The 27,314-nt window shown below is 53.6% G+C and overlaps 3 protein-coding genes across 7 annotated transcripts in view; 2 read left to right on the top strand and 1 right to left on the bottom strand.

Moving 5' to 3' along the window:
• WDR62 (WD repeat domain 62) overlaps nucleotides 1–8,674 on the top strand; it is a 40,848-nt gene extending 32,174 nt beyond the window's left edge. For 3 of the 5 annotated variants that reach the window (XM_077318459.1, XM_077318457.1, XM_077318460.1), the window contains 7 exons: nucleotides 1,243–1,370; nucleotides 2,353–2,490; nucleotides 2,816–2,930; nucleotides 3,689–3,785; nucleotides 4,677–4,737; nucleotides 6,797–6,882; nucleotides 8,057–8,674. In XM_077318459.1, the coding sequence (XP_077174574.1) occupies nucleotides 1,243–1,370; nucleotides 2,353–2,490; nucleotides 2,816–2,930; nucleotides 3,689–3,785; nucleotides 4,677–4,737; nucleotides 6,797–6,882; nucleotides 8,057–8,326 (895 nt within the window). In that variant the 3' untranslated portion in view covers nucleotides 8,327–8,674. The remainder of the gene's footprint in view (nucleotides 1–1,242; nucleotides 1,371–2,352; nucleotides 2,491–2,815; nucleotides 2,931–3,688; nucleotides 3,786–4,676; nucleotides 4,738–6,796; nucleotides 6,883–8,056) is intronic. The other 2 variants (XM_077318458.1, XR_013227553.1) reach the window with 2 other exon arrangements.
• A 4,040-nt stretch (nucleotides 8,675–12,714) lies between these two features.
• On the top strand, nucleotides 12,715–18,485 carry OVOL3 (ovo like zinc finger 3). The gene is made up of 4 exons (XM_077318706.1): nucleotides 12,715–13,107; nucleotides 15,649–15,785; nucleotides 16,759–16,936; nucleotides 18,196–18,485. Exons 1-4 carry the CDS (start codon nucleotides 13,005–13,007, stop codon nucleotides 18,480–18,482), a joined length of 705 nt encoding a protein of 234 aa, XP_077174821.1. The 5' UTR covers nucleotides 12,715–13,004; the 3' UTR covers nucleotides 18,483–18,485.
• A 2,140-nt stretch (nucleotides 18,486–20,625) lies between these two features.
• On the bottom strand, nucleotides 20,626–26,842 carry POLR2I (RNA polymerase II subunit I). The gene is made up of 6 exons (XM_077318540.1): nucleotides 26,702–26,842; nucleotides 24,998–25,052; nucleotides 24,429–24,502; nucleotides 21,790–21,864; nucleotides 21,576–21,627; nucleotides 20,626–20,844 (listed from the first exon to the last, which is right to left on the bottom strand). The coding sequence occupies exons 1-6, from the start codon at nucleotides 26,758–26,760 to the stop codon at nucleotides 20,782–20,784; spliced, it is 378 nt and encodes a 125-aa protein (XP_077174655.1). The 5' UTR covers nucleotides 26,761–26,842; the 3' UTR covers nucleotides 20,626–20,781.
• Between the last annotated feature and the right edge of the window lie 472 nt (nucleotides 26,843–27,314).

The following is a 27,314-nucleotide window of genomic DNA, read 5'->3' as shown; positions in this document are numbered from 1 at the left end:
CCGGAGGCTCAGGGCGGTTTACACAGAAACTATACAGGAAACAATAACATATAAATAACCATAACATTAATACTACTAACTGATCATTGTAACAGTGGTAACAGTACAACAGTACAAACAGGTCCAGGAGCAGAACGCATTGATGGATTTCTGGAGGGAGGGAGGGACCAAGGGCCCTGCAGATGTTGTTCGTTATGCCTGTTCTCAACCAAATGCCTGGCGGAAGAGCTCCCTTTTGCAGGCCCTGCAGAACTGTTTTAGCTCTGTCAGGGCCCTGATCTTCTCTGGGAGCTCGTTCCACCAGGCAAGGGCCAGGAAAGAGAAGGCTCTGGCCCTGGTTGAGGTCAAGTGGGCCTTCCTGTCCCAAGTCAACACATTTAAGACACACTACAGTGGGCCCCAGCCCAAGGGGAGCCTCTTCTACAGAAGACCAGTCAATCTCCAGAGCGGGCTGGAGCACACGTAGTGCCTCCCTTCTACAGTCACTCCACTGTCTACCCATCAGCTATCGGGCTTAACTTAAGGAGTTGACTGTCGTGGCTTCAGAGCCTCGTGTTTGCATGACAGTCTCTCCCCCTGTGCACCGCCAGGACAGCTTGGCTCATCGGTCTGAGGCCTTCTGCAGGGCCCCCCCCGCAAGTGGGCAAGAATCAACCATTGCCCATACGTGTGCCTTCTCTGCCGTGCCCTTCCTCCCCCCTGACCGAATGGCCTATGGGCTTCCTGCAAAGGATGCCAAACAGACCCTTTCAAGAGGGGTTTCTGGGCTGGCAGGAGAGCTGCCCAGCACAAAATGATCCACATAGTTATTTAGATGAATTAGCAGGGACTGTGGGGCGTACAACTATCTGGCTTCCTGGAACCAGGCGCTTACTCTACGGTGCCTGCAGCATGTCATGTGCCATGCTAGTATTTAGGCCTTGCTTCTGCCCTGCTTTTAGACCTCCGGTTAGTTCTGCAACCCTCATTCACATTTGTTGAATGCCCTGACCTGTCGATGGCATGGATGTGTAATCCGTCTTGAGACCTAGAAGCCATGCTGCTGCAGAGGCTCATGGGTACTGTAGTCCATGGGCATCTGGAGAGCCACAGTTTGGTCATCCAAGTGATGCAATTAATAAGTAAAGAAAGCCCTTGTGCTGCTTTTGCCCCCTAAATCTCAGCCCTTGTGTTCGGTAAACTTGTGCCAACAAATGAACAATCGCCCAACAAGCTCCTTGAACTTCCTCTCTTCTTTGAAAGGAGGCCCGGGAAAGACTCGCATCTTGAGCTGTCTCTCCAGACGGAAGCCGCAAACAAGCAGCCGGAGAAAATGTACTCGGCTGTTTCGTTGGACTTGGAGGCGTCCCTGTTTGGCCAGCCAAAGGAGGGTAAGGTTCCGGAGGAGGCCTGGCTAACCCCGGGGGCGTTCTCCTCTGCCCCTGGTGGATTCCTGTGACCAAAGGACAGCCAGCAGTGGGAGTTTGGGCAGAGGCTGGCTTGATTCCCCAGAGCACATTTGCCAGACTCCCCTCTGCCAGAGGAGGGTTAATTTGTATGCTGGTGGCCATAAATCTCTTGGCAGAGTAATCCTAACCCTTATAGTGCTTGTCCTGCTCCCTAATCATGGGGATGGGCATGGGTGGACTAGCCAAGGAGCAAAGGAGAAGCTGTGGATCTTCTGGATGCTGGGAGATTTTTAGGTAGACTTCTCATCTGCGTTGGGACTCCGCTGATCTATATCATAACCATTGATTAGGCTTGGGCTGTATGGCAGTAAGTTTGTCCCCCAGAAGTCTTTTTGTTTTTTGGCATCCTGGAGGAAAAGAGCTATTGGCTTGTTTGTCTATCTGTCCCTCCCTTTCTCTCTCGAAGCCTGACATGCTGTGCTGTTTTATATGCCACTCCACCCTTATTTACAATCTGTGGTTCCGCGGCAGAGCATCGGCATTGCATGCAGAAGGTCCCAGGTTCCGTCTCCACGGATCAAATGTCCGTGATAGTCTCCACCTGAGAACCTGGACAGTCGCTGCCAGTCTGAGCAGACAGTACTGCCCTGGACAGACCAGGGGTCTGGTTCAGTAGAAGGCCACTTCATGTGCTCAATATGAATATCTTGTTTTTATCCGGGGCCATCTTGGTCTTTCGTAGAGTCTTGTTTTTCTGGCAAAGTTTGCCAGAAGGTTTGCTCCAATCATCCCAAACTGATGAGGTGTGCAGTAGCCGAAAGCGGATTGAGGAAAGAGGAAGAGACACTGAAGGGGGTCATGGAATAGTCTGAGCAGCACTGGCAGGACTTGGCCTCTCAGCCCTTGGGGGAGGGGGGGGGCATTCTGCACTAATCCCCGAGCCGCTCTCTTTCTTTGGTTTTAGACCAAGAGTCTCTGGTTTCTGAAGTTGAAGCAGAACTGACCGACCTGGAGGAGAAAACCGGCTCTTTGCCCCAAACCCCAGAGCAAGAGAAATACCTCAAGCACCATTTTGAGACTCTGGCTGATGCTCACAGTGAAGGTACCATGTCCTGCACATGGCCTGCGGAAGTCACCGGCAGCCTGCTGCAAAGCTCCCGCACAGGATGAACTCAAGCTGTCTGCCAAAGCACAGTTTATGGTGGCCCCTGGGGGGTTGCTTGAAGGAGTCAGTGCCCCCCCCAAGAAGAAGCCCTTTGTCTAGCCCTATTCCACCCTGAAGGGCCTGTTGAGAAGGGCACCTCCATGGTCCCCACCTTCTTGGCAAGGGAGCCCCTCCCCAGGTCTGAAGGCTGAGGCCAAGCGGCTGCCCACCTACCTCTTTTGTGAACTACAGAAAGCTTTCTCTTTCTCCTTTTCTGACGCAGAAAAGTTTGACGCCACCCTCAAGGACTTGAAGCCGCCTGAAGACGAAGACGAGGAGGCTGCCCTGTTCCTCAACCCTCGCCTGAGCATCTCGGCCAGATTTCTTTCACGCTGCAGGTCGGGAACTCTATTTTTACAAAAATAATTAGTAAACTATATACAGTAGTGGAGATACAGTGTGGTGTGGTGGTTAGTGTTGGAAAAGGCAAGATCTCCAGTGTGCATGATAGAACAGCATATGGAGAGTGCCCCACAGGGGGCATCAGAGGTGATGTGTCTTTAGCATAGTTAGATTGGGGACTACGATTGTTGCTGTACATTGTATTGGTCAAGGACCGGCATAAACAACTGACTGACTGTTAAGTCAGAAACTTCCTGATAGTTTTCAAATAATCTCCTTCTGATTGGCTCCATGGGAAGCTTCCTGCTCCTTTGAGCACACTTCCTCCCAGCTTGCCTCCAGAACAGCAGTCAAACAGAATGAAGACACAGAATGGAGCCGTTGGCTAGGTCTCACTCTCCTCTCCACATAGTTGTTCCTCCTCACATTTAAAACTGTGATGGTCTGTTAACTGGCCTGGTGCTGGGCTCCTCTTTGCAGGTTTAAACTCTGCCAACGGTTAGGAGTGCCGGAAGAGTATCTGGGAGATCTGGGTTAAAATCCCCACTTGTGCCCCGGAAGGTCTCTGAGTGATCGTGGGCCAGCCACAACATCTGAGCCTAACCTACCTCACAGGGTGGTTGTGAGGATGAATATGGGAGGAGAGGGGAATGCTATATAAGCAGCACTGGGGAGAAATGCAGGGTGTAACAACGACTTAAAGAGATTAACTGACTTGAAAACCCGTGTTAATACTGAGCTCGTTTTTGCCCAGGTTTCCAAGGCTGCGTCAGCCAGCTCTGTCCACTGTGGGTGTTGCAGACCAGGTGAAGGAAGAGAGTCCGATGCCTAGAGAGCCCAAGGCGGCAGAGGCAGGTGGAGCGCTTGCAGCTCTGTAGCTCCCAGAAAGCCCCGTTGACTCCCCCCGCCTGAGGCCTGCCCCTGTGGGAGGCTCTCGGCTTACCTGTTCCTCCAGTGGTGGCTGTTTCCAGGCGGAAACCACCCGCTGACCCCAAGGCCTGCAGGGGCACATTGGGGAACAGGTCTCAGAAGAGCCATGGGTGGCGTGTCAAAGAGCATCACTGAGTGAGTGGCACTGAGCTGCTGAGTCCTGAAGGGCCAGACAGGAGGGGCTCTTCTGGGACCAGGGCAGACCCTGGGGAACTGCTGCCATTGGGACAGGTCGAGGACAGTCTGACTCGGCATCAGGCCACAGCAGGAAGTCTCTCCCGTAGTGGGGAGAGGTCCAACTACATCACAAACTGGAGGAATGCAAACAGGTGAGCTGCTTCCACCACAGACTTCTGGGAATTATAGCGTGGTGTCGTGCTTAAGAGTGGCAGCTTGTAATCTGGAGAGCCAGGTTTGATTCCCTCCTCCTCCACATGCAGCCCACTGGGTGACCTTGGGCTCGTCACAGTCTTTATAGTGCTGTTTTCATAGAGTAGTGATACCAGGGCTCTCTCAGCCCCACCTGCCTCACAGGGTGTCTGTTGTGGGGAGAGGAAGGGAAGGCAATTGGAAGCCGCTTTGAGACTCCTTTGGCAGTGAAAAGCGGGGAATAAAACCCAATCTTTTGTGTAAGGCATCTTGGTCACAGATCCCCAGCATCTCTGGAGTGTGCCAGAGGGCATGAATGTGCTTGCATGGAAATAAGGTTGCATTCTGTAAAGAAATGGCTGAGGATGTTCTTCTTCAAATATTAATGTAGAAGTCAGACCTCTTGAGGTTTGATTTATAACTTGTGTAATAATCCGTTCCAGAAATTGTCCGAGGGACTTCTGCTGGAAGACAAGCCGGGTGGTGAAACGTGCCGCGCTTCTGGTAAGACCCTGGCCAGGGGTTAGCGGTTTGTGCCACCTTGTATAAGCAGAAACTTCCATCTCTGTAGTGCCTGTAGGTTATCTAAAGTGAGGATTGAGTTGGTGCTGCCACTGACTTCTGCCCTCTAACTGAAATGCCACTCCTCGTTCTTCCGGCATCCCTCCGGGGTTGAAAGGATGCAGCAGCTTCCACTCCTGCACTCCTTGGTGGTGCTGCCTTGAGAAATGTCCAGAAATGTCAGTGGGCACATAACAAAAGTCAATTCCGCTGGCTTCCCCTCTGTTTCAGGCCCAGTAGTAGTAGTAGTAGTAGTAGTAGTAATTTAATTTTTATATCTCCTGATGATGGACACCCCCCCCAGATACATTTGCCAGATGTTTGTAAGCAGTGGTTGGATGATTAGAGCAGAGGTGCTTGAAACTCAACCCCTCCAAGATGGGGGTCCTGGGGCTGGGCAGGAAGGTGGCAGATCGGGAAGCATGCCTCCTCACCGTGGCTGGGGTGCAGCTCAACATCTTGGCCAGGAATTTGGGAGTGATCCTGGCTGCCTCTCTTTCGATGGAGGCCCAGGTTCCCAACAAGAATATCTCCATCTCACATGAGATGGCGATTGAATCTTCTTGCATAATATCCCCAAGGACACACAAACAGTATTTGCACGCAAAAAGTCTCTTGGTCATATAATGCGGCAAAAAGCAAGTCGATGAACAAGTCAGCCCTCCGTTTCGGACTACGGAGTCCTTCCTGGGTTTTGCTAGAAATATTAAAGGAAGACCTAAGTCCATAAGCCACCAATTAAAGCAGCTTCACAAAACATGTTCAAGAAAACCTCCCCTGCAATGAGACCGGCAGTTGCCCTGCCAGTCCCCAGCCTCAAAAAGGTTGGGGACCACTGATCTAGATCATTAATAAATATGTTAAAATGTACCGGGCAGAGCACCGAGCCCTGAGGTACCCCGCTACTCACCTCTCTCCAGTCTGATGAAACACCATTGACAACAACTCTTTGAGTGCGGTTCTCTAACCAATTCCCTATCCACCTAACGATCTGAAAATCCAGATTGCAGTCCTTCAACTTATCCATCAGAACATCATGGGGAACCTTGTCAAAAGCTTTACTAAAATCCAAGTAAATGACATCAACCGAATTTCCACGATCCAGCAAACCTGTTACTTGGTCAAAAAAGGAAACTAGGTTGGTCTGGCAGGACCTGTTGGAGACAAATCCATGCTGACTTTCTTGGATCACCAAATTGTCCTCCAGATGTTTGCAGATCGCTCCCTTTAATATCTGCTCCATTATCTTCCCCACAACAGAGGTCAGACTCACTGGTCTGTAGTTTCCCGGGTCATCCTTCCTCCCTTTTTTGAAGATCAGAATAACATTTGCTCTCTTCCAGTCCTCCGGGACATCTCCAGTCCTTAAAGAGGTCCCGAAGATGATGGACAAGGGCTGTGCAAGTTCTCCGGAAAGTTCTTTGAGCACTCTTGGGTGCATTTCATCCGGACCAGGGGATTTGAACTCATCCAGTGCAGCTAAATGCCTCTCAGAGCTCTCAGACTTGATTCAGAGCTGCATCCCATGGAAAGTCACTCATCTCTAGACAGTTTACAAATCACGCGAATGATCTTGAGACGTATTAACCCACAATTGCCAGTTTCTCTACCCCTCTGAGTCCAGGATTGGTGGGCAGAGGGGGGGCTTTGTACACCCTCTATACGTGAGATAAAGTTGGTGGGTGTGCAGGCCAGGACCTTCTTTCTCCACTGTGGCTTCCCAAAGGGGAGCACACCTCGGAGGTTGGCCTCGTCCCTCCTACCCATCAGTGAAATCGGAAGACTTTAGCGGCACCGTCAGGCCTTTGATCTGGCATGAGTCTTGCTGTTACGCGTTTTGCGTGGCTGATGTGTTGTGTTTATAAAAATCTTTGCTAGTGGTTGCAATTGTTGGTGATGGTTGCAATTGTCAATGAATCCCCAGCTGCTCTTTGATATAGACAGCGGGATATAACTGCTGATTTTTTAAAAAGATAAAACGACTCCTCTTTTCTGCCCTCAGGTTCTCAGGTTCTCGTCGAAAGCTTTGAAGTGAGCCTGCAGTCCCTGCGCTCCGGATTTCAAGAGACTTTGCAGCTTTATGATAAGGTAAGACACCAGGCGGGCAGCAGCCTGGCGGCCTCTTTCTTGAAATATGGGTTGCCCATCTGGAAACCACCCGGGAAGCTGAAGCACTACTCCTCTGGGCTAGCTGTTGTTCCAACGCCTCTTTCGTGTCCTGTTGGCTTTGTTGGCGGTGAGCTTTGTGGCAGGGCAGCCCTAGCTTTGATGCAGTGGAGCGCTGGTTGTGTTTTGTCACTGGAAGCATTAAGTCTGGCGAAGAACAAAAGATGTGCAGTGGTGTTGGGGAAGGGGGGGAGCAGCGCGACTACTGCTTTGACACTGCGCACTTGTGGCTTGGGTCACTCCACTGGGGGCTGTGGGGTCTTCCCCCAGAATCTCCTGCCTTCCCTTGGGACAGTGGAAAGTGCCGTCAGGTCCCAGCTGACTTGCAGCAGCTCGTAGGGTCTTCCAGGCAAGAGACATTCAGTGGCGGCTGGCCATTGCCTGCATAGTCATCTTGGACTTCTTCGGTTGGTCTCTAATCCAAGGGCTGACCAGGGCGGACTCTGCTTAGCTTTCCAGATTTGACAAGATCAGGCTAGCCTGGGCCATTCAGAGCAGGACAGACCAACACAGGTCGTTTCCCATGGCCCACCTCTGGATGGGCCAACCTTGCTTAGATTCCTAAATTGGATGAGAATACACACGCATAAGCACACACTAACACACACAAACCCCATTTTGGTACCCAGCAGCTCGGTGGTGGTTCTTGGCTGGAGGAGCCCCCTCTGCCCTTATTGGCTTGTGGGCCACCCACCTCTGTCTGTTTCCCCTCCTCATCCCAGAGAAGCAGGTATGGATATCCCAGGAATGGATGCCTCACTTCCCACACAGGCTGGGCCACTGTGGCCCTCCCCTGGCTATGGCACGGGCCTGCTTGCTGTCGAGGAGGTGCACATTCAGACTCTCTAGAGCAGGGGTAGTCAAACTGCGGCCCTCCAGATGTCCATGGACTACAATTCCCAGGAGCCCCTGCCAACCTTTCCTGGCAGGGGCTTCTGGGAATTGTAGTCCTTGGACATCTGGAGGGCCGCAGTTTGACTACCCCTGCTCTAGAGCTGCTTCACCACATCTGGATTAGGTTCACAGCTCCTAGCAAGGGAAGGCAGCCCCTGGAAGCAGAAGAAAAGCATTGGTGCTGATTTCCTGTCCTCTGTAGGTGACGTCCTGCCAAGACTCCGGCCGGGAAGAGCTCCTCCGGGTCAGGGGGCTGCTGTTCAGCGCCGCCTGCTGGATGAGAAAGGAGCTGGACTCAAGAGTGGTGAAGAAGGACCGCCTGGATGTGGCCACGGCTACGGACAGCCCCAGCCCGGGCCTGAGGCATCTCCGCGATGACAAGACCCAGTCCCTTCTGCAGCACTACTCTGACTCCCTGCTGAAAATGGTGGAGAAGAAGCTGGATGAAAGGAACAACCCAGAGGTCACCTGAGAGACACCCCCCCCCCCCGTGTAAAAAGGCCCCTTCCTTGAGAGATGCATGCTTCTGTGGAACTCCTGAGGGAAAAGACTCTTGAGTGGTCCTCACCAGCATCTCTCTGGGTGTAAATGTTTTAGGGTTTTTTCTCCCCCTCCCAAAGCAACCGTTTCCCCCCGCCTGAGCTTTTTAGAAAGGGCCCGATTTTGTTAAAAGCATTCTGTGGGAAAATGAGTTAAGCGGGTGCAGTCACAGAAATCTCAAGCTTCTGAAAGTGGGGGTACGCGATGGACTGTTTCATTTTTGCCAAAAAAAGAAGTGTTCCTTTGGAAGAATAATAATAAAAAGTTCCTGCCTTGTAAAGACCAGGGGGCCTCACTGGCAACAACCTTCAGCACTCGAGCGGGGGAGGCATCGGGGCTTCCCTTTGAACCAGGGCTGGGCCCCTTCCGCTGCCCCCTCCGCCTTCCAGTGGCAGATCGGCCTTTACGCGCTCTCGTTTGTCTTTGTTGTTCACTGCAGGGAGGGAGCAGGATAAGTTTGACGATGACAACAGTCAGCTTCGAAAAGTGGGCTGGAGGTGGCTGGGAGTGGGCAGGACAACAGGAAGAAACATAAAGCACCAGGAAAAAGGCGACTCAAAATTGGCTTCCTGGGAAAGATTGGGGTCAAAGTGGTCTCAAGAGAATGGGTGTAGGGAGTGAAAGCAAAGCAGAAACTGAAGGCGCAGGTGTGGAAATCAGAATGAACGGAAGCAGCAGGGGGGCCAGATCCGAGGGGGAAACCGGGAGTGGGGCTTGCCTCAGGGGACAATAAACCTTCAGTGGCTGCTGCAGCCTGAGTCGCCTTCTTCTAGTGGAGATGCTCGGCTGCTTCTGCTTCACTCTGAAAGGGCACGGCCTCAGGTGGGACGGGAGCGCATGCAGAGGGATGGACTTGATCGGCAACTGTTCCACAGGCCATCTCCAGCAAAGTAATCCCAGGGAGCAGACTTGAAAGAGACTTCTTTCGGGGAGAAGCGGAAGTCCAAGGCTGAGGAAATGAATTTGCTGCCAGAGGATGTCGGGATAGTGCCAGGAATAAACAACTTCAAAACGGAATAGGTTGATGGAGGAGAAGTCTATCAGTGGCGGCGGGAGAGGCATGAAACCTCTGTCTCCCAGGGCCAGGAAGCAGCATCAGGGGAAGGCTTTGCCCTCCAGAGGAACTGGGTGGCCCATGTGGGAGACGGGAGGCTGGACTAGATGGACCCCCTGGTCTGATCCAGCAGGGCTCTCCTGATGTTCCTAACTCAATACCTAGCTTGACTCTTTTGCTGAGAGAGGCAAGGGAATTATAGTGTACTAGCTTCAAAGCCCGTTCCTAAGAATGGGCCTTGAAAGGGTCCCTTCCCCTGGCCCCCGGCCAGGCAGCTTCAAGTGGCTTTGGGCCGCAGCTGGCAGCCACAGGCCCGGGACAGAACTCTTTAGGAGGCAGTCAGCAGGCAGGGAGGCCCTCGTTAGCCCTCCTCCACGAACCTTTGCCCAGGGCCCTCTGCCCTTACCTGGTGCTGGCTCCAGGCACTGAGGAGCGTCTGAGAGCAAGGAGGCTAGAGTCCAGGGATGGAGGGTGGGAGCTGCAGGGGCCCTATTCCAACTTGGACAGCCGGACACATTCCACCCCCCAGGCTGTTTCACAAATATATAAAGAAACCATGGATGGATAAGGATATGGGAATTGACAAGCCTTGTTTCAAGGACTGGCGATCGAAAGGCACAAGAATTGCCCTTATAGTAATTATGGTGTCCATGATGTTTTGTCCCCAGCATTTCAGATCATTTTCAACCCTGCTTGGCAAGAGCTCATCTGTTTGCCAGATTTGGTGTAGCCTTCAGTTGGCCTGGGCGGGCCCACCTGGAGCAAGATTTGAACTTGGGGCCTTCCAGCTGGCAGTCTTAGTTGGCGAGCGACACCCGGTCTCAAGCACTGTGTTTGCTTTCTCTTTCTAGCTTTAGTTTTTGAACAGTGAAATCGACATGTCATTAGAGTTTTCATTTCAGGCCAGGGAATTTCCCACAATGCATCAGGCACCATCTGTTGACTGATGAACGGATCTGGAGACCCCCCCCAAGAGGGTTAGCAGCCCCCCGCCCCACTGCTGTGAGACTGGGAGGTCAGGTTGCCAGCTCCAGGTTGGGAAACACCTGGGGGTTTGGGGATGAAGCCTGGGACGGCAGGGACCCCCTCAGTGGAATTCCCCCTTCCAAGCAGCCCCTTTCTCCAGGCTGGACCTGAGCTGTCATGCCAGGGGATCCCCAAGCCCCCTCTGCAGGCTGGCCTCCCTACCCCGCCCCGAGTTGGCTGCTTGGACAGAGAAGAACCTCAGCTGACCTCCCCTCCTGTGTGATTTGTTAACCAAAAAGAGACCGTGCCTGCCTAAAAAATCAAACCGCTCAGTAAGCTGTCAGGAGAAACAGGTTTATTCAAATGCGAGCCACAAGCGAGACATGGAAATGCCCGTTGAAAAGGGAGATTGTTTGCTTTGAAGCACCCGCTGGGAGAGGTGGAAAAAACCCAGCAAGCAAAGAATGCCCAAGCAGAGGGCCTGCGGGGGGGGGGGGGGGCAATGCATGTCTCGGTGGTAACCCCGCTGAGGGGGCACAGTGACTGCCAGGCTTGGCACAATTCTGGCCCTTCCAGCTCATCCTCCCGTCTTCTCAAACTTTTAAAAGTTGCCATTAAGGATCCCAAGCCGTTCGAAAACCAAAAACAAATGGAGACCATGTACACAGGGTGCCAACCACAGGTGTGGAAATACCTGGGCACCTGTGGAGGGGGAGGGCCTTGTTAGAGCATAAGGCCACACAGTTCCCCTTCCAGAGCAGCCATTTTTCTCACCAAGGAACGGAAATAAATGTTTTCTCTACCAAAGGGCCCTGAGAAACCGGGGGGGGGGGGGGTTCCAGGGGGAGGGGCTATCCACCTTTGTAGATTGGATTGGCTGGTCAGGTTTTTTTAAATGTTACTTTGGCGACAGCTTCAGTCCCCGCACATGGATCTTCTGACTGTGGGGTCCTTGTCAGGTTCCCCCCCAGGCTACTGGCAGGGGCTGGGGGGGTCATGGTTGCTGGCTGAGAAACTTCTGGAGATTTGGGGATGGAAACAAAGCACAAGGAGGGGGGAAATGCTGCATGAGACAGAAAGCAAAACACCTCACTGGAATTAGCTGGGTCCTGGGAGGCTGGATGTCTGTAGAAAAGGTTATAAAGTTGTATAAACATTTATTGTGTGCAGATCTTTTTCTAATTAAGGTTAAAAACATGCATAATGTCCATAGGCCAAAACTATCATACACACCATAAAATCTTAGGCCTGAGACCTGATGCATTTCAACCTACACTGGGGCTTCTTCACAGGTCTAATTTTTGACGTACACATGAAGAAGAAGAAGAAGAGTTGGTTCTTATATGCCGCTTTCCCCTGCCCGAAGGAGGCTCAAAGCGGCTCACAGTCGCCTTCCCATTCCTCTCCCCACAACAGACACCCTGTGGGGTGGGTGAGGCTGAGAGAGCCCTGATATCACTGCCCGTCAGAACAGTTTTATCAGTGCCGTGGCGAGCCCAAGGTCACCCAGCTGGTTGCATGTGGGGGAGTGCAGAATCGAACCCGGCGTGCCAGATTAGAAGTCCGCACTCCTAACCACTCCACCAAACTGGCTCAAGGATCGGATGGGAAATGTCCATTTATCAGATAATAGTCCCCTTCCCTCAGGCTGCCATGAAATTCTGCTGTGTGGCCATGAAATCAGTGCATCTGCAAAAGCAGGTGAGCTTGATGGCCCTCCAGAGGGACTTCTTAGGTTCTTATCACATCCTGTTTGACCTGCTTTTGCTTCCACCTATGGCTTTTGGACCTGATTCTCGTCTCTCAGTCGAAGATGTGGTGCGTCTCTAGGCTGTGCAGCTGGTGGGCCAGAGAGACCAACCAGGTAACCGTTGTCTGCTCTCCTCTCTGTATTCACGCGTGGGATTTGCATAGGGCGGATGGAGAGCCTTTGTTTCCTTTGCAGTTATGAGCACAAGGTATGCAAAGGAGGGGGGCAGCTCTTTCAGACCCCCCCCCCTCCACTCAGGATGATTCAAATTGCCAGGAGATCCAGCCGATTTAAATAGCAGACACGCTTTTGTGATCATCTCCAGAATTTCTGGCTTTGAGCAGGTTCCAGCTGAGATTTATTCCCCCACCCACCCTTGGTGGGAGCTGAGATTTTGGAACCCAATTCAGCCCTTACTGAAGGGTGGGTGGGTGTTCGACTGGATCTGCTTTTAAAAAGAAGAGTAGGCAGGTTTGCCACTTAGAGATGTCTAACAGTGCTTAATTCTCATTTTTCAAACTTTTAATCAAATCTTTCAGTCATCTTTGGCAGGCAGCTTAGATCCTGGGCTTTAATCTACCTGTATACAAGAGGCAGCAGAATCGAACGTGGTGCAGGATGGCCCACAGCCGGGCACTTCTTGGATTCCGTCCCCCGATCCCAGAAATCACCAACAGAGAAGAGTGAGGATTCAAAACCGCATCTCCAGCTTTGAGCCCAGCTGCTTCCTTCTGAAGCTCAAGGGCTGAATTCCGAGGCCTCTCCTCAAGACAGGGAGATCCAAGCAGAGCAACTAGTGAAAGGTCATCTGGGAACGTCAAGAGTGCCGGGGCGCCAGCCATGCCCAAATCCTTCCTGGTGAAGAGCCGCAGATCGGCACAACGGGAAGCTCCCGACTGGGGAGAACTCTCGGACCAGCTCCGTGGAGATTCGTACATTCCCGGTAGGTCTCTGGTCTCTGCCTAGCCCATCTCTTTCTTCTGTCTGTCTGTCTGTCTGTCTGTCTGTCTGTCTGTCTGTCTGTCTGTCTATCAAATTTTAACTTATCTACCACTGCTCTCAACGACTCGCAGCGGTTACAATAAAACAACCCAACCCATAAAACCCCCAGTACAGTAAAAGATGGCTCTTCCATTGGAGTTAACTCCCCATCTCCCCTCCCCTGTCCAGCTGCAGTCAGGAGCTCTTTCCTTAGGAGCTGAGGGTCCTGATCTCTCTAATTCTAGGGGATCCACTGATGGTAACTCCAGGACCTCAGCCTGGCCTCAACCAAAAGTGTGGCGAAAGAGCTCCGTCTTGCATGCCCTGCGGAAAGCTGATAACTCTGGGAGGGCCCTTAGCTCTTCTGGGAGTTCATTCCACCAGGCTGGGGCCAGGGCCAAAAAGACCCTGGCCCTGGTCAAAGCCAAGCGAATGTCCTCATTGCTGGCCCTCCAGAGGAACTGGCTGGCCCCTGTGTGAGACGGGAGGCTGGACTGGATGGGCCCTCCCTGGCCTGACCCAACATGGCTCCCCTGATGTCCTTAGGAAGGCCTTGGCCTCCCTGCCCTGTGGCTGGCCCTCCGGAGGAACTGGCTGGCCACTGGGTGAGGCGGGAGGCTGGACTGGATGGACCCTCCCTGGTCTGACCCAGCAGGGCTCTCCTGATGTCCTTATGAAGGCCTCGGCCTCCCTGCCCTGTGGCTGGCCCTCCAGAGGAACTGGCTGGCCCCTGGGTGAGACGGGAGGCTGGACTGGATGGGCCCTCCCTGGTCTGACCCAGCAGGGCTCCCCTGGTGTCCTTAGGAAGGCCTCGGCCTCCCTGCCCTGTGGCTGGCCCTCCAGAGGAACTGGCTGGCCCCTGTGTGAGATGGGAGGCTGAACTGGATGGGCCCTCCCTGGTCTGACCCAGCAGGGCTCTCCTGATGTCCTTATGAAGGCCTCGGCCTCCCTGCCCTGTGGCTGGCCCTCCAGAGGAACTGGCTGGCCCCTGTGTGAGATGGGAGGCTGAACTGGATGGGCCCTCCCTGGTCTGACCCAGCAGGGCTCTCCTGATGTCCTTATGAAGGCCTCGGCCTCCCTGCCCTGTGGCTGGCCCTCCAGAGGAACTGGCTGGCCCCTGTGTGAGATGGGAGGCTGAACTGGATGGGCCCTCCCTGGTCTGACCCAGCAGGGCTCCCCTGATGTCCTTAGGAAGGCCTCGGCCTCTCTGCCCTGTGGCTGGCCCTGCAGAGGAACTGGCTGGCCCCTGGGTGAGATGGGAGGCTGGACTGGATGGGCCCTCCCTCGTCTGACCCAGCAGGGCTCTCCTGATGTCCTTAGGAATGCCTCGGCCTCCCTGCCCTGTGGCTGGCCCTGCAGAGGAACTGGCTGGCCCCTGGGTGAGACGGGAGGCTGGACTGGATGGGCCCTCCCTGGTCTGACCCAGCAGAGGTCCCCTGATGTCCTTAGGAAGGCCTCGGCCTCCCTGCCCTGTGGCTGGCCCTCCAGAGGAACTGGCTGGCCCCTGGGTGAGACGGGAGGCTGGACTGGAAGGGCCCTCCCTGGTCTGACCGAGCAGGGCTCCCCTGATGTCCTTAGGAAGGCCTCGGCCTCCCTGCCCTGTGGCTGGCCCTGCAGAGGATCTGGAGAGAGCCAGTTTGGTGTAGTGGTTAGGAGTGCGGACTTCTAATCTGGCATGCCGGGTTCGATTCTGCGCTCCCCCACATGCAGCCAGCTGGGTGACCTTGGGCTCACCACAGTGCTGATAAAACTGTTCTGACCAGGCAGGAATCTCAGGGCTCTCTCAGCCTCACCCACCCCACAGGGTGTCTGTTGTGGGGAGAGGAAAGGGAAGAGGCGACTGTAAGCCGCTTTGAGCCTCCTTTGGGTAGGGAAAAGCGGCATATAAGAACCAACTCTTTGTTCTTCTTCTTCCTTTTTCCTCTTCGTCTTCTTCTTCTTCTTCCTCCTCCTCCCTCCTCCTCCTCCTCCTTCTTCTTCTTCTTCTTCTTCTTCCTTCTTCCTTCTTCCTCTTCGTCTTCTTCTTCCTCTTCTTCTTCTTCTTCTTCTTCTTCTTCTTCTTCTTCTTCTTCTTCTTCTTCTTCTTCTTCTTCTTCTTCTTCTTCTTCTTCTTCTTCTTCTTCTTCTTCTTCTTCTTCTTCCTCCTCCTCCTCCTCCTCCTTCTTCTTCAGTGCCAATAAATCCCCCTGCCCAGCACTATTGAACTTATGTTTTGAAAAGCTTTCTTCCCTCTCAGAGATCGGTTCCCCTGGAGAAAATTGCTGGTTTGGAGGGTGGAGTCTGGGGTGTCATATCCCACTGAAGTCCCTGCCCCCCCCCCGGCTCTACCCCAAATCTCTAGTTGTTCCCCAACTCTACGTGGCAACCCTACCCCCCACCAGTGGCTGGGGGGGGCGGGATCCAGTGACCTCACCCCCTCCCCCAAAAAACGCTCCTTCTCCTTTTTGCCTTTTATGCTAAGCTTGCGAACAGGACCCTACTTTGGGCTATTTGGTTTTTCCAGAAAGCAGCCTGGTGAAAAACCGTCCAGGCCCCAGGCTCCTCCGGGACGCGGCTGCGTGGGACAGGAGCCACGATGACCCCCCAAGCCCGCTTGATTCTCCACAGGACGCCGTGGGAAGACACCCGCGGAGTGACAGAGTACGGGGCCCGAGGGGTGGGCGCCTTCTCCATCAGCCCTGCCATGTCCTTTGGGACCCTTAAGGTTCTTGGGGGCTCTCTCGGAGAGGCTTTTGACACCTGCCCAAATGTGCTCATTTGACGTGGAATGGTTCAAGGCATTTTACAAGGCGGAGGGGTCGTGGCACAGGGGAAGAGCCTCTCCTTGGCATGCAGAAGGCCCTGGGTTTAGTCCCCGGCATCTCTCATTTGAAAGCACCAGGCAGGAGGCAGTGGAAGAGAGCAGAGTTGCTGCCGGCCTGAGTAGGGAATGCTGGCCTTGACGGACCAGTCATCCAGCTCAGGGTAAGGCGGCATCACTTGTGCCCATGTCTGGAGGGCCTGCTCCGCATGCAGACGGTCCCAAGTCCAGTCCCCAGCAGCATCCCCTGTTAAAAGACTCAGGTAGGAAGTGACGTGGAAGACCTCAGCCTCAAATCCTTGAGAGTCGCTGCCAGTCTGACTAAGCAATACTGTCCTTGACGGACCGAGGCTCTGACTGCGGATGAGGCAGATTCCAGCATTTTATGACATTATATCTCGGTGGGTCGGATCTACCCAGCTGGTGAAAAGGGCAGGGATGGAGGGAGGAGGGGAAGGAGCCCGAGATGGGAGCCCAACTGCTATCTGGATCCAACCCAGGGCGGTGGCCACAAATACCTCTCCCAGTGCCCATCAGTATCCTTAGAAAGCTGGCAAGGTAGGGGCTTTAGCCTCAGTGTTGAGGCCTTGAGAGCTATGCATCACCTTGCTCCCTGTCACCTTGTGGCTGGCGGGCTGGTCCCTCGCAGCAGCCACCTTGCAGCTGCGCCCACCACCATGGGACTCCTGAAGGCCTCCCGGGGCTCCCAGAGGCCAGGGGTCCCTGACTTAGCTCCCCTCTCTTTGCTCGTGCCGCCTTCTCCTCCGAGGGCTCCCAGCCCTTGGCCTTCACCCTCCTCCTTGCCTCCCGCAGGGCAGGAGTTCGCAGGCCGCCTTCCTGTGCTCCGTCTGCAGCAAGAGGTTCCCCTTGCAGCGCATGCTGAACCGCCACCTCAAGTGCCACAACTCCGTCAAGAAGCACGTGTGCAGGTACTGCTCCAAGGGCTTCAACGACACCTTTGACCTCAAGAGGCACCTGAGGACGCACACAGGTACGGCCAGCCCTCCAGGTGGGAGAAGGAACGTGCAAGGGGCAGCAGAAGGGGGGAGGAGATGGTGGCACAGAGCAAAGCTGAGGGAGGGGGGCTGCCAAAGTTCTTTGAAGGCTCCCCCACACATTCTGCTCACCTAGTAGACTCCAGCTTAGCAGGTGTGCATTTTAACTTGAATTGAAACATAAATTCGGAATAAGCTCACTGGAGCCGATCACAATCAGGTCCCAACTAGAAGTGCAGCAGACGCCAAGGCCTGTTCCTTCCCTAGCAGGAGAGAAGGGGGGGAATCTATCCTGCCACACAAAAGAGCTGTTTTTTATACCCCGCTTTTTTCCCACCCAACGGTAGTGATGGTCTTAAAAGGAGAAATCTTCTTGACCTTCCCCCTTTCTGCAATACCATTTAGGAAGATCGTGAGTGGTGTCCCTTGGGCTCCTTTCCATGGGCCAAATGCCGGGGATCAAACCGGGGACCTTCTGTGTGCAAAGCAGAGGCCCTTCCCCTGAGCCACAGTCCTGCTAAGTCTCTCACATCCCTCACCCTTCTGCTTGTGGATTCAGGTCGGGTGGGAGGTCTCCACACTGGTCTGAAATGACAGAACAAACTTTGAGTCCGACCAAGGAAGTAAACATGTTCGCGTCTGTCTGATGCACAGAAGTGTTTCCATCCGGATTTCAACTTGGTGGGTCTGAAAGTTGGCCGGATGGCCTCAGGTGGGAGGGCACGTTGATCTGAAACAGCTGAATAAGGTGAAGGCCAATAAAGTTTAATTCTGGGTATGCTTTGGCGCACGCGCACCCAAAGAAGTATGCACGAACACAAAAGCAAATACCCCGAATCAAGCTTTGTTGGTTTTCAAGGGGCCCCTGAAGTCAAACTTTGTTCTGACCGACTCATGTGGGAGGGCATGCTGGTCTGAGTCCAGGGGCCCCTTGAAAAACAAACAAGTTTCATTCTGGCTTTACGTTATGTGTGCATAAAACCTCTACCCGCAATCTGACTTTCTTGCTCTCAAATTGGACTGTGATCTGCAGCTGTGCTAGTAGCGGACGGGGGGCTGCAGTTTGAGGGGGGCGGGAGGCTCACCTTCAGGCTGCCCTTTGGAAGCTCGGTTACCGAGGTGGGATGGGCCAGTGGGTCCCCAGGCCCCACACAAGCCGGCTGTCAGATTGAGGCCCATCAGGTGCATCTCGACCACCAGAGAGCCCCTTCGCTTGGGGTGAGCTCCAACCCGTCCCTCCCTGTCCCTCCCACAGGCATTCGCCCCTTCCGCTGCTTGGCCTGTGACAAGGCCTTCACCCAGCGCTGCTCCCTAGAGTCCCACCTGGGGAAGATCCACGGGCTCCAGCAGCACTATGCCTACCGCCAGCGCCGCTCCAAGCTCTTCGTCTGTGAGGACTGCGGCTTCACCTCTGGCACCAGCGAGGATTACTACCGTCATGTGCACCAGTGCCACCCTGCCGGCAGCCTCATGGGCAAGGCCACAACCACCACCCTCCAGAACGACCTCCACGCCTTCTACCCTTCTCCCTACTGCGGATGACGAAGCTCGGCTTCAAAAAACGTTTGTGAAGGTTTCAACCCCCTTGGCTGAGAACAATCAGAAACCCAGGACCGGGCTTACCCAAGGCGGGGCCCCTGGGCACCGATGGCGCCCACCAAGCTTTTCAGAATGCAGCTGGAGTCCTTGTAAGGCGGTACTTGTTACTGGCTTTGCCCCCAATCAAATGAAAGGGTTTTCCACTGGTGGCTGAGGAAGACTAGGATAAGCATCTTGCTTTCCTTAGTCAGTGCTTGGCTCCATTCCCCCTTTTGGTGCCGCCTCTGGAGGCAGCCATTTTACCCTTGGCTCTGCCTTTTTCTGACAGCCATTTTGGCCTGGCATTCACCACCCCCCTCTCAAAATTCCAAAGGTGCCCACAAGCTCAAGACAGTTGGGGATCCTGATCTAGGAGTTGACCAGTTTACATAAAACAAGATTCAGGTGGGTGGCCGTGTTGGTCTGTAGCAGCAGGATAGTGCTTGAGGCCAGGGGCACCTGGAAGGCCAACAGCAGCATCTTTAAGACCAACAAAGATTTATTCAGGGCGTGAGCTTTCGAGTGCAAGCACCCTTTCCCGAAACAGACACCCTGAGAGGTATGTGGGACTGAGAGAACTCTGAGAGAACTGCTTGTTGAGAACAGCTCTATCAGTGTTGTGATGAGCCCGAGGTCACCCAGCTGGCTGCTTGTGGGGGAGGAGTGGGGAATTAAATATGGTTCACCAGATTAGAACCCGCCACTTTTAAGCACTGCATCAAGCTGTTCTCTCGTTTGCTTTTGGTGGCCCTGCAGGGAGCCCCAGGGGAGGATCTGGGGAATACATTACATTCGAATTCGGGACTCCCAGAGCCTGGTTGGATGCTGTCACCCAGGAGTAGTCAAACTGCGGCCCTCCAGATGCCCATGGACCACAATTCCCAGAAGCCCCTGCCAGCATTCGCTGGCAGGGGCTCCTGGGAATTGTAGTCCATGGGCATCTGGAGGGCCGCAGTTTGACTCCCCGTTCTAGAATGTACATTTTCCGCTCCAGCCAGAAGCCATGTGCCTTGCACTTATTCACTTCTAGGATCTTCTAAATACCTCGTGTTCTTACAAAGCATCAACTGAGAATGCCCTAAGCAGGGTTGTGTTTTCTTGGGAGGAGGCACTCGCCTTCTGACAAGTCCACTGAGGACGTGTCTGTTTCAAAACCGCTTCTCTGGTGCCAAAGTTTCCTTTAGTAAAAGATGTAATTTTTAGAAACTTACTTTACTGGTAGGAGAAGAGAAGAGGGGCTGAGACAGCCTTGATAATACTGCCCTGTGAGATCAGCACTGTCAGGACTGTGACTAGCCCAGGGTCACCCAGCTGGCTGCAAGTGGAGGATCAGGGAATCAAACCTGGCTGATACTTTATAAACAATAAAGCAGGATTCTTTGGTTCGCTTTTGACGCCTTGTCACTTTCTTCTTCGCTCAGCTTCTTTGAGGGTCTTTTGTTCTCTTTTCCTCCAGAGCAGCTGGCATCTCTCTCTTCTCCTCCGTTTCATTCTTGCAGCTACTCTGTGCGGAAGGCTAAGCTGAGAGGGTTCCACTGGCCTCGAGGCCAGCCAGGGAGATCCCACGGCAGAGCAGTGATTCAAACCCAAGCCCCGCAGCTTCAGCACTCTAACTCTGGAGGCCCCGGCCTTTCTGAGCCTGTGGGCCCCTTTGGGGTTCTGATACAGGGTGGTGGGAACAACCAGCAGAGCCCCCGCACAAAAAGAAGCCCCAGAGCACGGCTATTTCTAAAAACACTTGAAGGGGACCAGGAAAGGGCACTAAGCACGATGTGCCACACTGGCAGGCCACGATTCTCTGGCTACTGAACGCTCAGGCCTGTGCAATTGGTGGGTTCCCTGTTGCCCAAGCAGCCTGGAGAAATGCTTGAGCCTCTTTCTGCTCCCAAGGCACCAGGACTCCTACTTTCTTCCCAGAAGCTGCTCAGTTCTCCCTGGCAGTCCTGCCTTTCAGGCTGAGCAGGCTGCCACAAGCAATCCACCCACTACAACCACCCTGAGTCCTTCCTTTCTTAAAGCCACGAGTCGGTGGTAATAACACACAAACCTGAAGCCTGGCAAGACACTGATAACATGTAGGCAGAATGTCCTGGCAAGGTGCCGGTGATTTCTTCTTTTAAAAAATAAAAACAGTTTTATTAACAATCTACACGGCAGCTCACAGAGCCTAGCAACACAAAGAGGAGGAGCTTCTGGAACACAGCACTTTTCTGAGTCAAAAGGCTTGAGGCTTGGCTGGTGGAGGGCTGGCGACCATGGACCTCTACTCAGTCCAGCGGTGGCCGCAGTGTGGAGCTGTGCAGACGTAATAGAGCCGCATGGCGTCCTGAAACACAAAGGGGCGAGAACAATGAAGTCATGATACTGGGGGAGGGGGGGGTAGAGTTCCTAAGAATCCTCCTAGTCCCGGGGTCTCCCAGCTCCTTGACACATTTGGAACTTTCTCAACCAGAGTTTCGTGAAACCCTGGGCATTCTTGACTGCCCCAGAAGGATTTCCCAAATGGATGGAAGTTCATTAATTTAAAATACGTTTTAAAAATGTTATAACGTTTATTCGGTGAAATGACCATGTATGGTCATGTCGACCCACTCTGCCCTCCCCAAATGGCCAGTGATGGACCTGGAGAGGGTGGGAAGGGGAGGGGCCCCGGGTGGCATGTCCACAGCTCTGCCTCCCAACCACATCCTGCACGATTGCGCCACTTCTGGGGCTTCTTGAAGGCTGAATCACTTTTTAGGGGGTTCTCAATGGTACAAACATTGGGAAAGGCTGGTGGTGGCTGGACATTTGGGCAGGATTTAAAGTCAGACAAGGTCTGTGGTGGGATGGGCTGCTGAGGGAGGCAGTGGGCTCCCCCTTCTGGGCAGTCTTCAGGCAGTGGCTGGACGAACTCTTGCCGGGGGTGCTTGAGGCTGGTCCTGCATTGGACTGGTTGGTCCCTATGGCCTTTCCAGCACAAGGAGTCTATTGTCTTTATGTTTTAACCCTTCAGAGGGACTGTCACCGGCAATTACAAGCTTTTGGGTGCTCTGTGGATTCTGTGCTTCTCCTCACCTCAGCCCTGGCGCTGTGCGACTGGAAAAACACAGCTTCCTTGTGGCCACACCTGGAATTCAGAACACAGGAACCCGATCAACGGAGAAGGGGAATGGGAGAAGCCAGGGCTGCATTTGCATCCCCAAAAGCATTATTTAAACAGAGTTTCAGGCTGGGCCGCGCAAAACGCCTCCCGGTGCCTGTTAGCAACCAGACAGGGCTCGGAACTCACTTCTGACAGGGGTGGTCCTCCGTTCGGGGCAGAGTCGGATCCTGGGAAACGTCAGCAATGATCTGGGTCAATTCACTGAAATCAAAGAAGTGACTTTTAAGGATTCCATTTTATTTCTTTCGCTTCAGCTGGCCCAGGAGACAACAGGGCAGGTTCCCCCCCCCAGGACCTGCAGGAGAGCACACCTCCCACCGGCGCTCTCCCCCCACAGCCCTGGCTCCAGATTAGATTTATGTGCTTCGGCAGCCATTCAAGCCCGAGGTGGCCAGCGCCGAAGCGCACAAGCCGACTCCAGATGCAGGACCGAATCAGGTCCAAGGTTTGGGTTCCCACCTTCAAAGCCCTGAACAGCCTGGGACCTTAGTCCCTGTGGAGAAGATCCCGGGCCCCAAAGAATCAAAACTGGCCTCAACCGGGCCAGGACCTTTTCAGCTCAGGCCCCACCCCAGTGAAGTGCTCTGCCTGGAGAGATCAGGTTCTGTAAAACAAAATTCTCTCACCAGGCCTGAAATGATACCGAAATTCTCTGCCCAAAACATCAGCTGAGTTACTCCCCTACTGACCATGGAACAGGCTTATATGACTCCTCTCACCGGAGAGAAGGAGGTAGCACTTTAGAATACACCGAATGCAAACTATATTTTAGGGTTTTCATATTAATCACTGTTCATTTCATGGCTACTGTACTATTTCCATTGTTATACTGCTGTATTTACCTGCCGTGAGCCTTCAGGGGAGGGCAAAATATGAATAAAATCTGACATTTAGGCAGCCTGCCCTGGGGCCAGCTACTGCACAAACCCATGCACAAGTAAAGGCTATGGCTGAAGCCCCCGAGAAAAGCCAATCCCTGGCAAGTAGAAGCTGCCTCTGTGCTTTCCGGCCTGGACAGCCTGGCTTCTGTCAACGTGGCTCCCTTTCTCTAAGCGCCCTTCCTTGCCCTTCTCTCCTTCCCCCAGGAGGCCTCCCCAACTCCCTACCCTCCTGCCTCTGATGGTTCTTTGCACATTTGGTCTAGACCCATCCCATCTTATCCTGTACACACTGCTCCTGGGATAAGAGAACTCGCTGACGGTTGCTGCTACAGGGCACCTTGTTACTTTGGGATGCAAAATCATTACCCTTTGTGCATTAATAGTTCACAGAAGACTTCTGGAAAGCACCCCAGGAGCCAGCAGGCCGCGAGGGGGAAAGGAGCACTACGGCTTGGGAAGCAACGACTGAGCAATATTCTCACAGCCTCACTCGCTTTGGGTCCCGGCCCAGGCCCATCTTCTCCACAGACTCAAGGGCCTGCAGTGGGGGCTCCCCAGCCATTCTGAAGTGGCAGGAGCCTTTGGAATTCTGACAGTGTGATGGGTGAAGCCACAAAATGGCTGCCATAGCTCACACCGTGAAGAGTCTTGTGCTGCTGTCAAAGCCACGTCTATAAGAAACTGCCCAGCCAGCTGAGTCTCCGATGGGCAAGACACAGCCTTGCTTGGCAGAAGCTGACCTGAGAAGCTCTTGAGTCTGCGGAGGAGATCTTATCACCACAAGGGCATGCTGGGAGAATGTGCAGCTCAAGTGCACAGGGACCAGCATCTGGAATGTTAGGGAAACGACACCAGCCCAAATATGGGCACGCTGGTGGTGGTGGCCGGAGGTGCTGGTGGAACCAAGAGCTCCACCCTCAGCATGAGCTAACACCCGGGCTGGATCCAGACGCTCCACTGGAGCCTCCTCTCCGTCTGCCCATTCTCAGTGCTCCCCACCCACCCACACAGACCGAGCTGAAAGGGGCACGTGGGGGGTTGGCACAGGGTTGTGGCTCGAGATCTCCTGGCATCGCCACTGATTTCCTGGCAGCAAACAAAATGGCGGCTTTGGAAGGTGGACTCTGTGGCCTGGCACCCCACGGAAGCCCCTCCCCCCCCAAACTCCACCCTCCCTCTGCAGGCTCCACCTCTGAAATCTCCAGGAATTTCCCCAACTCACAACTGGCAATCCGCCCTGGAGGCATCCTGATAAACTAGGGCTTGTTCAAATCCTGGTTAGCTGCAATGGCTGAACATAGAAAGGGTGGAACCAAACAAGGGGAGCTGGGTTCTTGGATCCCGTTTTTTGCAACCTTCAAGGAGTCTCAAAACAGATTACACTGGCCTTTCCCTTCCTCTCCCCACCACGGGCACCTTGTAAGGCAGATGGGACTCAGGGAGCTCTGAGAGAACTGTGGCTGGCTTAAAGTCACCCAGTAGGCTACATGCTGAGGAGGAGAGGGAAATCAAACCCGGTTCTCCAGATCAGAGGCTGCCGCTCTTAACCACTGCACCATGCTGGCTTCACCAGGACGACAAACTATGGCATGTGGCTGGTTCGTATGCCAAAGTTTGCACTTCACTGGGGTTATCCAAATTTGCAATCCAGAGCTTACCGGCCCAGAGACATTGCAGGGCAGGCAGGAAAGTCTTCCCTGCAGGGAGGCAGGCAAAAGGGCAAGATGCAGACGCACCAGGGTTTACATACAACAAGGGATGGCAAGTGGTGTCTGGTAGATTACCCAGAGCTTACGGTGCAAACTGTGGTGGCAACTGAGAAAACCTGGCAGTCCCTTTCTCCAGAGGACTGCAACAGCCCCATCCAGCAGTGGCAATACTCACTCAACTTCGTGTGTGATCTTGTTGACATAAATGCAGCTGTTGTCGGCTTCCTGTTGGTAGTCGCAGTTCCGGCACTGCGGGGCAGGGAAGAAAAAGAAGGCTGTCAGCGGATCCGGTCCTGACGAGGATAGCCCTGGTTAGCTTGATCTTGTCAGACCTCAGAAGTGAATCAGGGTCAGCCCTACTTAGCATTTGGAGGGGAGGCCAACCGAGGAAGCCGAGGGATGCAAAGCAGAGGCAGGCAAGAACAGAACACAACGGAATACTGCTTGCCTCTGCCCTGACAAGCATGGCCTTGGCTTGCCCATTCATATCAGATCTCAGAGGTTAAGCAACATCATAGAATCACAGAGTTGGAATGGATCCCCAGGGCCATCTAGTCCAACTTCCTGCACTATGCAGGACACTCACAACTACCTGCCCACCCACAGTGACCCCTATTTCATGCCCAAGTGATCCTCCCACCAAAAAACTGCAGAATCCCACCTGGTCTGAAGGGAATTCACCTACCATCTCACAGTGGCAATTCCTACAAGGAAGACCAGCTCTTTGACCATTTATATACTCACAGCGTACAGGAGGATTCTGTTCTCCTTGTCTTCCTTGGGATACAACATGTTGTTGCTGTTAAAAGGGACCAAGAAACAGCAGATGAGCTTAATACACCAATAAGGATGTTTATTTCTTTATTTGGAGATTTATATACCACCCCTCTCAATGATACTGTCTAGGGCAGTTTACATAATATCAAATTCAATAAACCAATACAATTGACAATCAAGATAAAGGTAAAGGTCAAAGCATCCCCAGTGCAAGCACCGGGCCATGTCTGACCCTTGGGGTGACGCCCTCTAGCGTTTTCATGGCAGACTCAATACAGGATGGTTTGCCAGTGCCTTCCCCAGTCATTACCATTTATACCCCAGCAAGCTGGGTAGTCATTTTACCGACCTCGGAAGGATGGAAGGCTGAGTCAACCTTGAGCCGGCTGCTGGGATTGAACTCCCAGCCTCATGGGCAGAGCTTCAGATTGCATGTCTGCTGCTTACCACTCTGCGCCACAAGAGGCTGACAATCAAGATACTGAACAGTTTAAAACAATTTAAAACCACAATTTAAAATCACTGTCTCATCAGCAAACAGTAAATGGCTTGTAGCCAGTTAGATATTAAATTAGAGGAATCGAAGTAGAGGACAGGAAGGTGGCCGAAAATTTGGTTATAATTTTATTTATTATCCAGCCAGCCTCAACCATAGGCCCGGCAGAAGAGCTGTGTCTGTGCGGGCCTGTCAGAACTCTCTTGGGACCTCATTCCAGCAGGCAAGAGCCGGGGCCTGCTTGAGGACAGGAGGATTTCCTTACAGCCATGTGCAACACGGACAGATTCATGCGGCAAATGTAGCCTCTGACTCCAGAACTGCCTGGACTTGGGACACCCTCTCTTCATATCTGGGATGAATGTGGGATCTTGCAGAAAAGAGCCAGAGGGCTGTAGCACCTTAACAACTTGCAACACTTGGAGCAGGGATGAGCTGTCCAGGTCAGGGCTGTACCTCCCCTGGATTTCCTGGTGGAGGGGGAGACTCCAGGGATGGAGTTCACCCAGCATTGTGTGATTATCAGAGGCTGTAGCTGTAAGCCCCAACATCCTTATAAAATTTTTAAAAGAAACTAAAGTAAGAGGACAATAACCACAACAGTAAGCATCACAAAAAAAAATAGGCAAGATAATAAGATTTCACCCAGTGCAGGGGTAGCCAAACTGCAGCCCTCCAGATGTCCATGGACTACAATTCCCATGAGCCCCTGCCAGCGAACATGGCAGGGGCTCATGGGAATTGTAGTCCATGGACATCTGGAGGGCCGCAGTTCGACTACCCCTGAAGGGGGCACCTTTGTACTCCTAAAAAAGGCCAGTGACACAGTCACTTAAATGGCTTTTGCAAGAGGGGAGCCAACCCCCCAATGTCAGAGTGGCCTTAAATACAACACGAACAGCCATCTTGCCAGGGGTCCAGGAAAACCGTCGGTGGGGCCCCCCTCATCTGAGGCCTCCCACAGGCTTGGCCCTCCGAGGCTGGACATCAGTTGCAATGGGGGGGGGGGAGGACGCCAGCCCTCGCCTGGAGGTTGGCAGCCACAGACGCAGGGCGCCCCTCCTCCTCCAGCAGCGCTTTATGGGGCTCATTTGCAGGGGAGGGCCCAGGGGGGGACATTTCGGGGAAGGGAGCCCCCGTGGGAGGGAGGGGGGCGAAGGGGCTCGCCGCCTCACCATTCCTGGCAGAAACGGATCCCCACGAAGCCCGGCTCGTAGGCCCCTTCCGAATCCATGGCAACCGCGGAGTCGCGGGAGAATCACGCGCAAAATGCGACGCCCCCACACTGCGCACGCGCACATCTAGGGGGCCCGTTATTTCCCCAACTGCGCAGGCGCGCCGTCTGGTGGCCGGGCGCATTTTTTTCCTCGCCTACGGAAGCCACCAGGAGTCGAAATTGTTTCAACCGCGTTTTCCCCCTTTCCTCCAATTCCAAAGGTTTTAAAAATTATTATTAGCCTGAAGAAGTCTAGTCCCTTTTCTCTTTTTGGCGTCAGACCCCCCAGTGGCCATCTAGATACCCTACACAGGATGCGTCCCCTAACAGCAGGCAGCGAAAGGTAGATTGCGTTTGAATATGGAGGTTCTTCATAGGATTACTATCTTTGGCTAATGCACTTCTTTGCCACCTTGGAGACTGGCAGGTGTGCCCATGCCACTCATAAAATTACTAGCCTCTGGGTGACAGATATGCAAGGACAGAATGCCCTCCTTGGTAAATCTGTGACTAAGCAGGAAAGTGCTGCAACCAAGACACTTGGAACCTCACACCCACCCACTTCGATCCGG

The sequence above is a fragment of the Paroedura picta genome, unplaced genomic scaffold (genome assembly GCF_049243985.1).
Source record: "Paroedura picta isolate Pp20150507F unplaced genomic scaffold, Ppicta_v3.0 Ppicta_v3_sca21, whole genome shotgun sequence".
NCBI lineage: Eukaryota > Metazoa > Chordata > Lepidosauria > Squamata > Gekkonidae > Paroedura > Paroedura picta.
Note: the sequence above shows the minus strand (reverse complement) of the source record. Positions and strands in the feature narration are given on the sequence as shown.

Coding starts and splice junctions, on each gene's coding strand:
- OVOL3 (XM_077318706.1), top strand. CDS start 13,005: ATGCCCAAATCCTTCCTGGTGAAGAGCCGCAGATCGGCACAACGGGAA. Junction 13,108..15,648: donor TGGAGATTCGTACATTCCCG/GTAGGTCTCTGG, acceptor TGGTTTTTCCAG/AAAGCAGCCTGGTGAAAAAC. Junction 16,937..18,195: donor GCACCTGAGGACGCACACAG/GTACGGCCAGCC, acceptor TCCCTCCCACAG/GCATTCGCCCCTTCCGCTGC.
- POLR2I (XM_077318540.1), bottom strand. CDS start 26,760: ATGGATTCGGAAGGGGCCTACGAGCCGGGCTTCGTGGGGATCCGTTTC. Junction 21,628..21,789: donor GAGGACCACCCCTGTCAGAA/GTGAGTTCCGAG, acceptor TCTGAATTCCAG/GTGTGGCCACAAGGAAGCTG. Junction 20,845..21,575: donor CGCACAGCGCCAGGGCTGAG/GTGAGGAGAAGC, acceptor TTTGTGTTTCAG/GACGCCATGCGGCTCTATTA.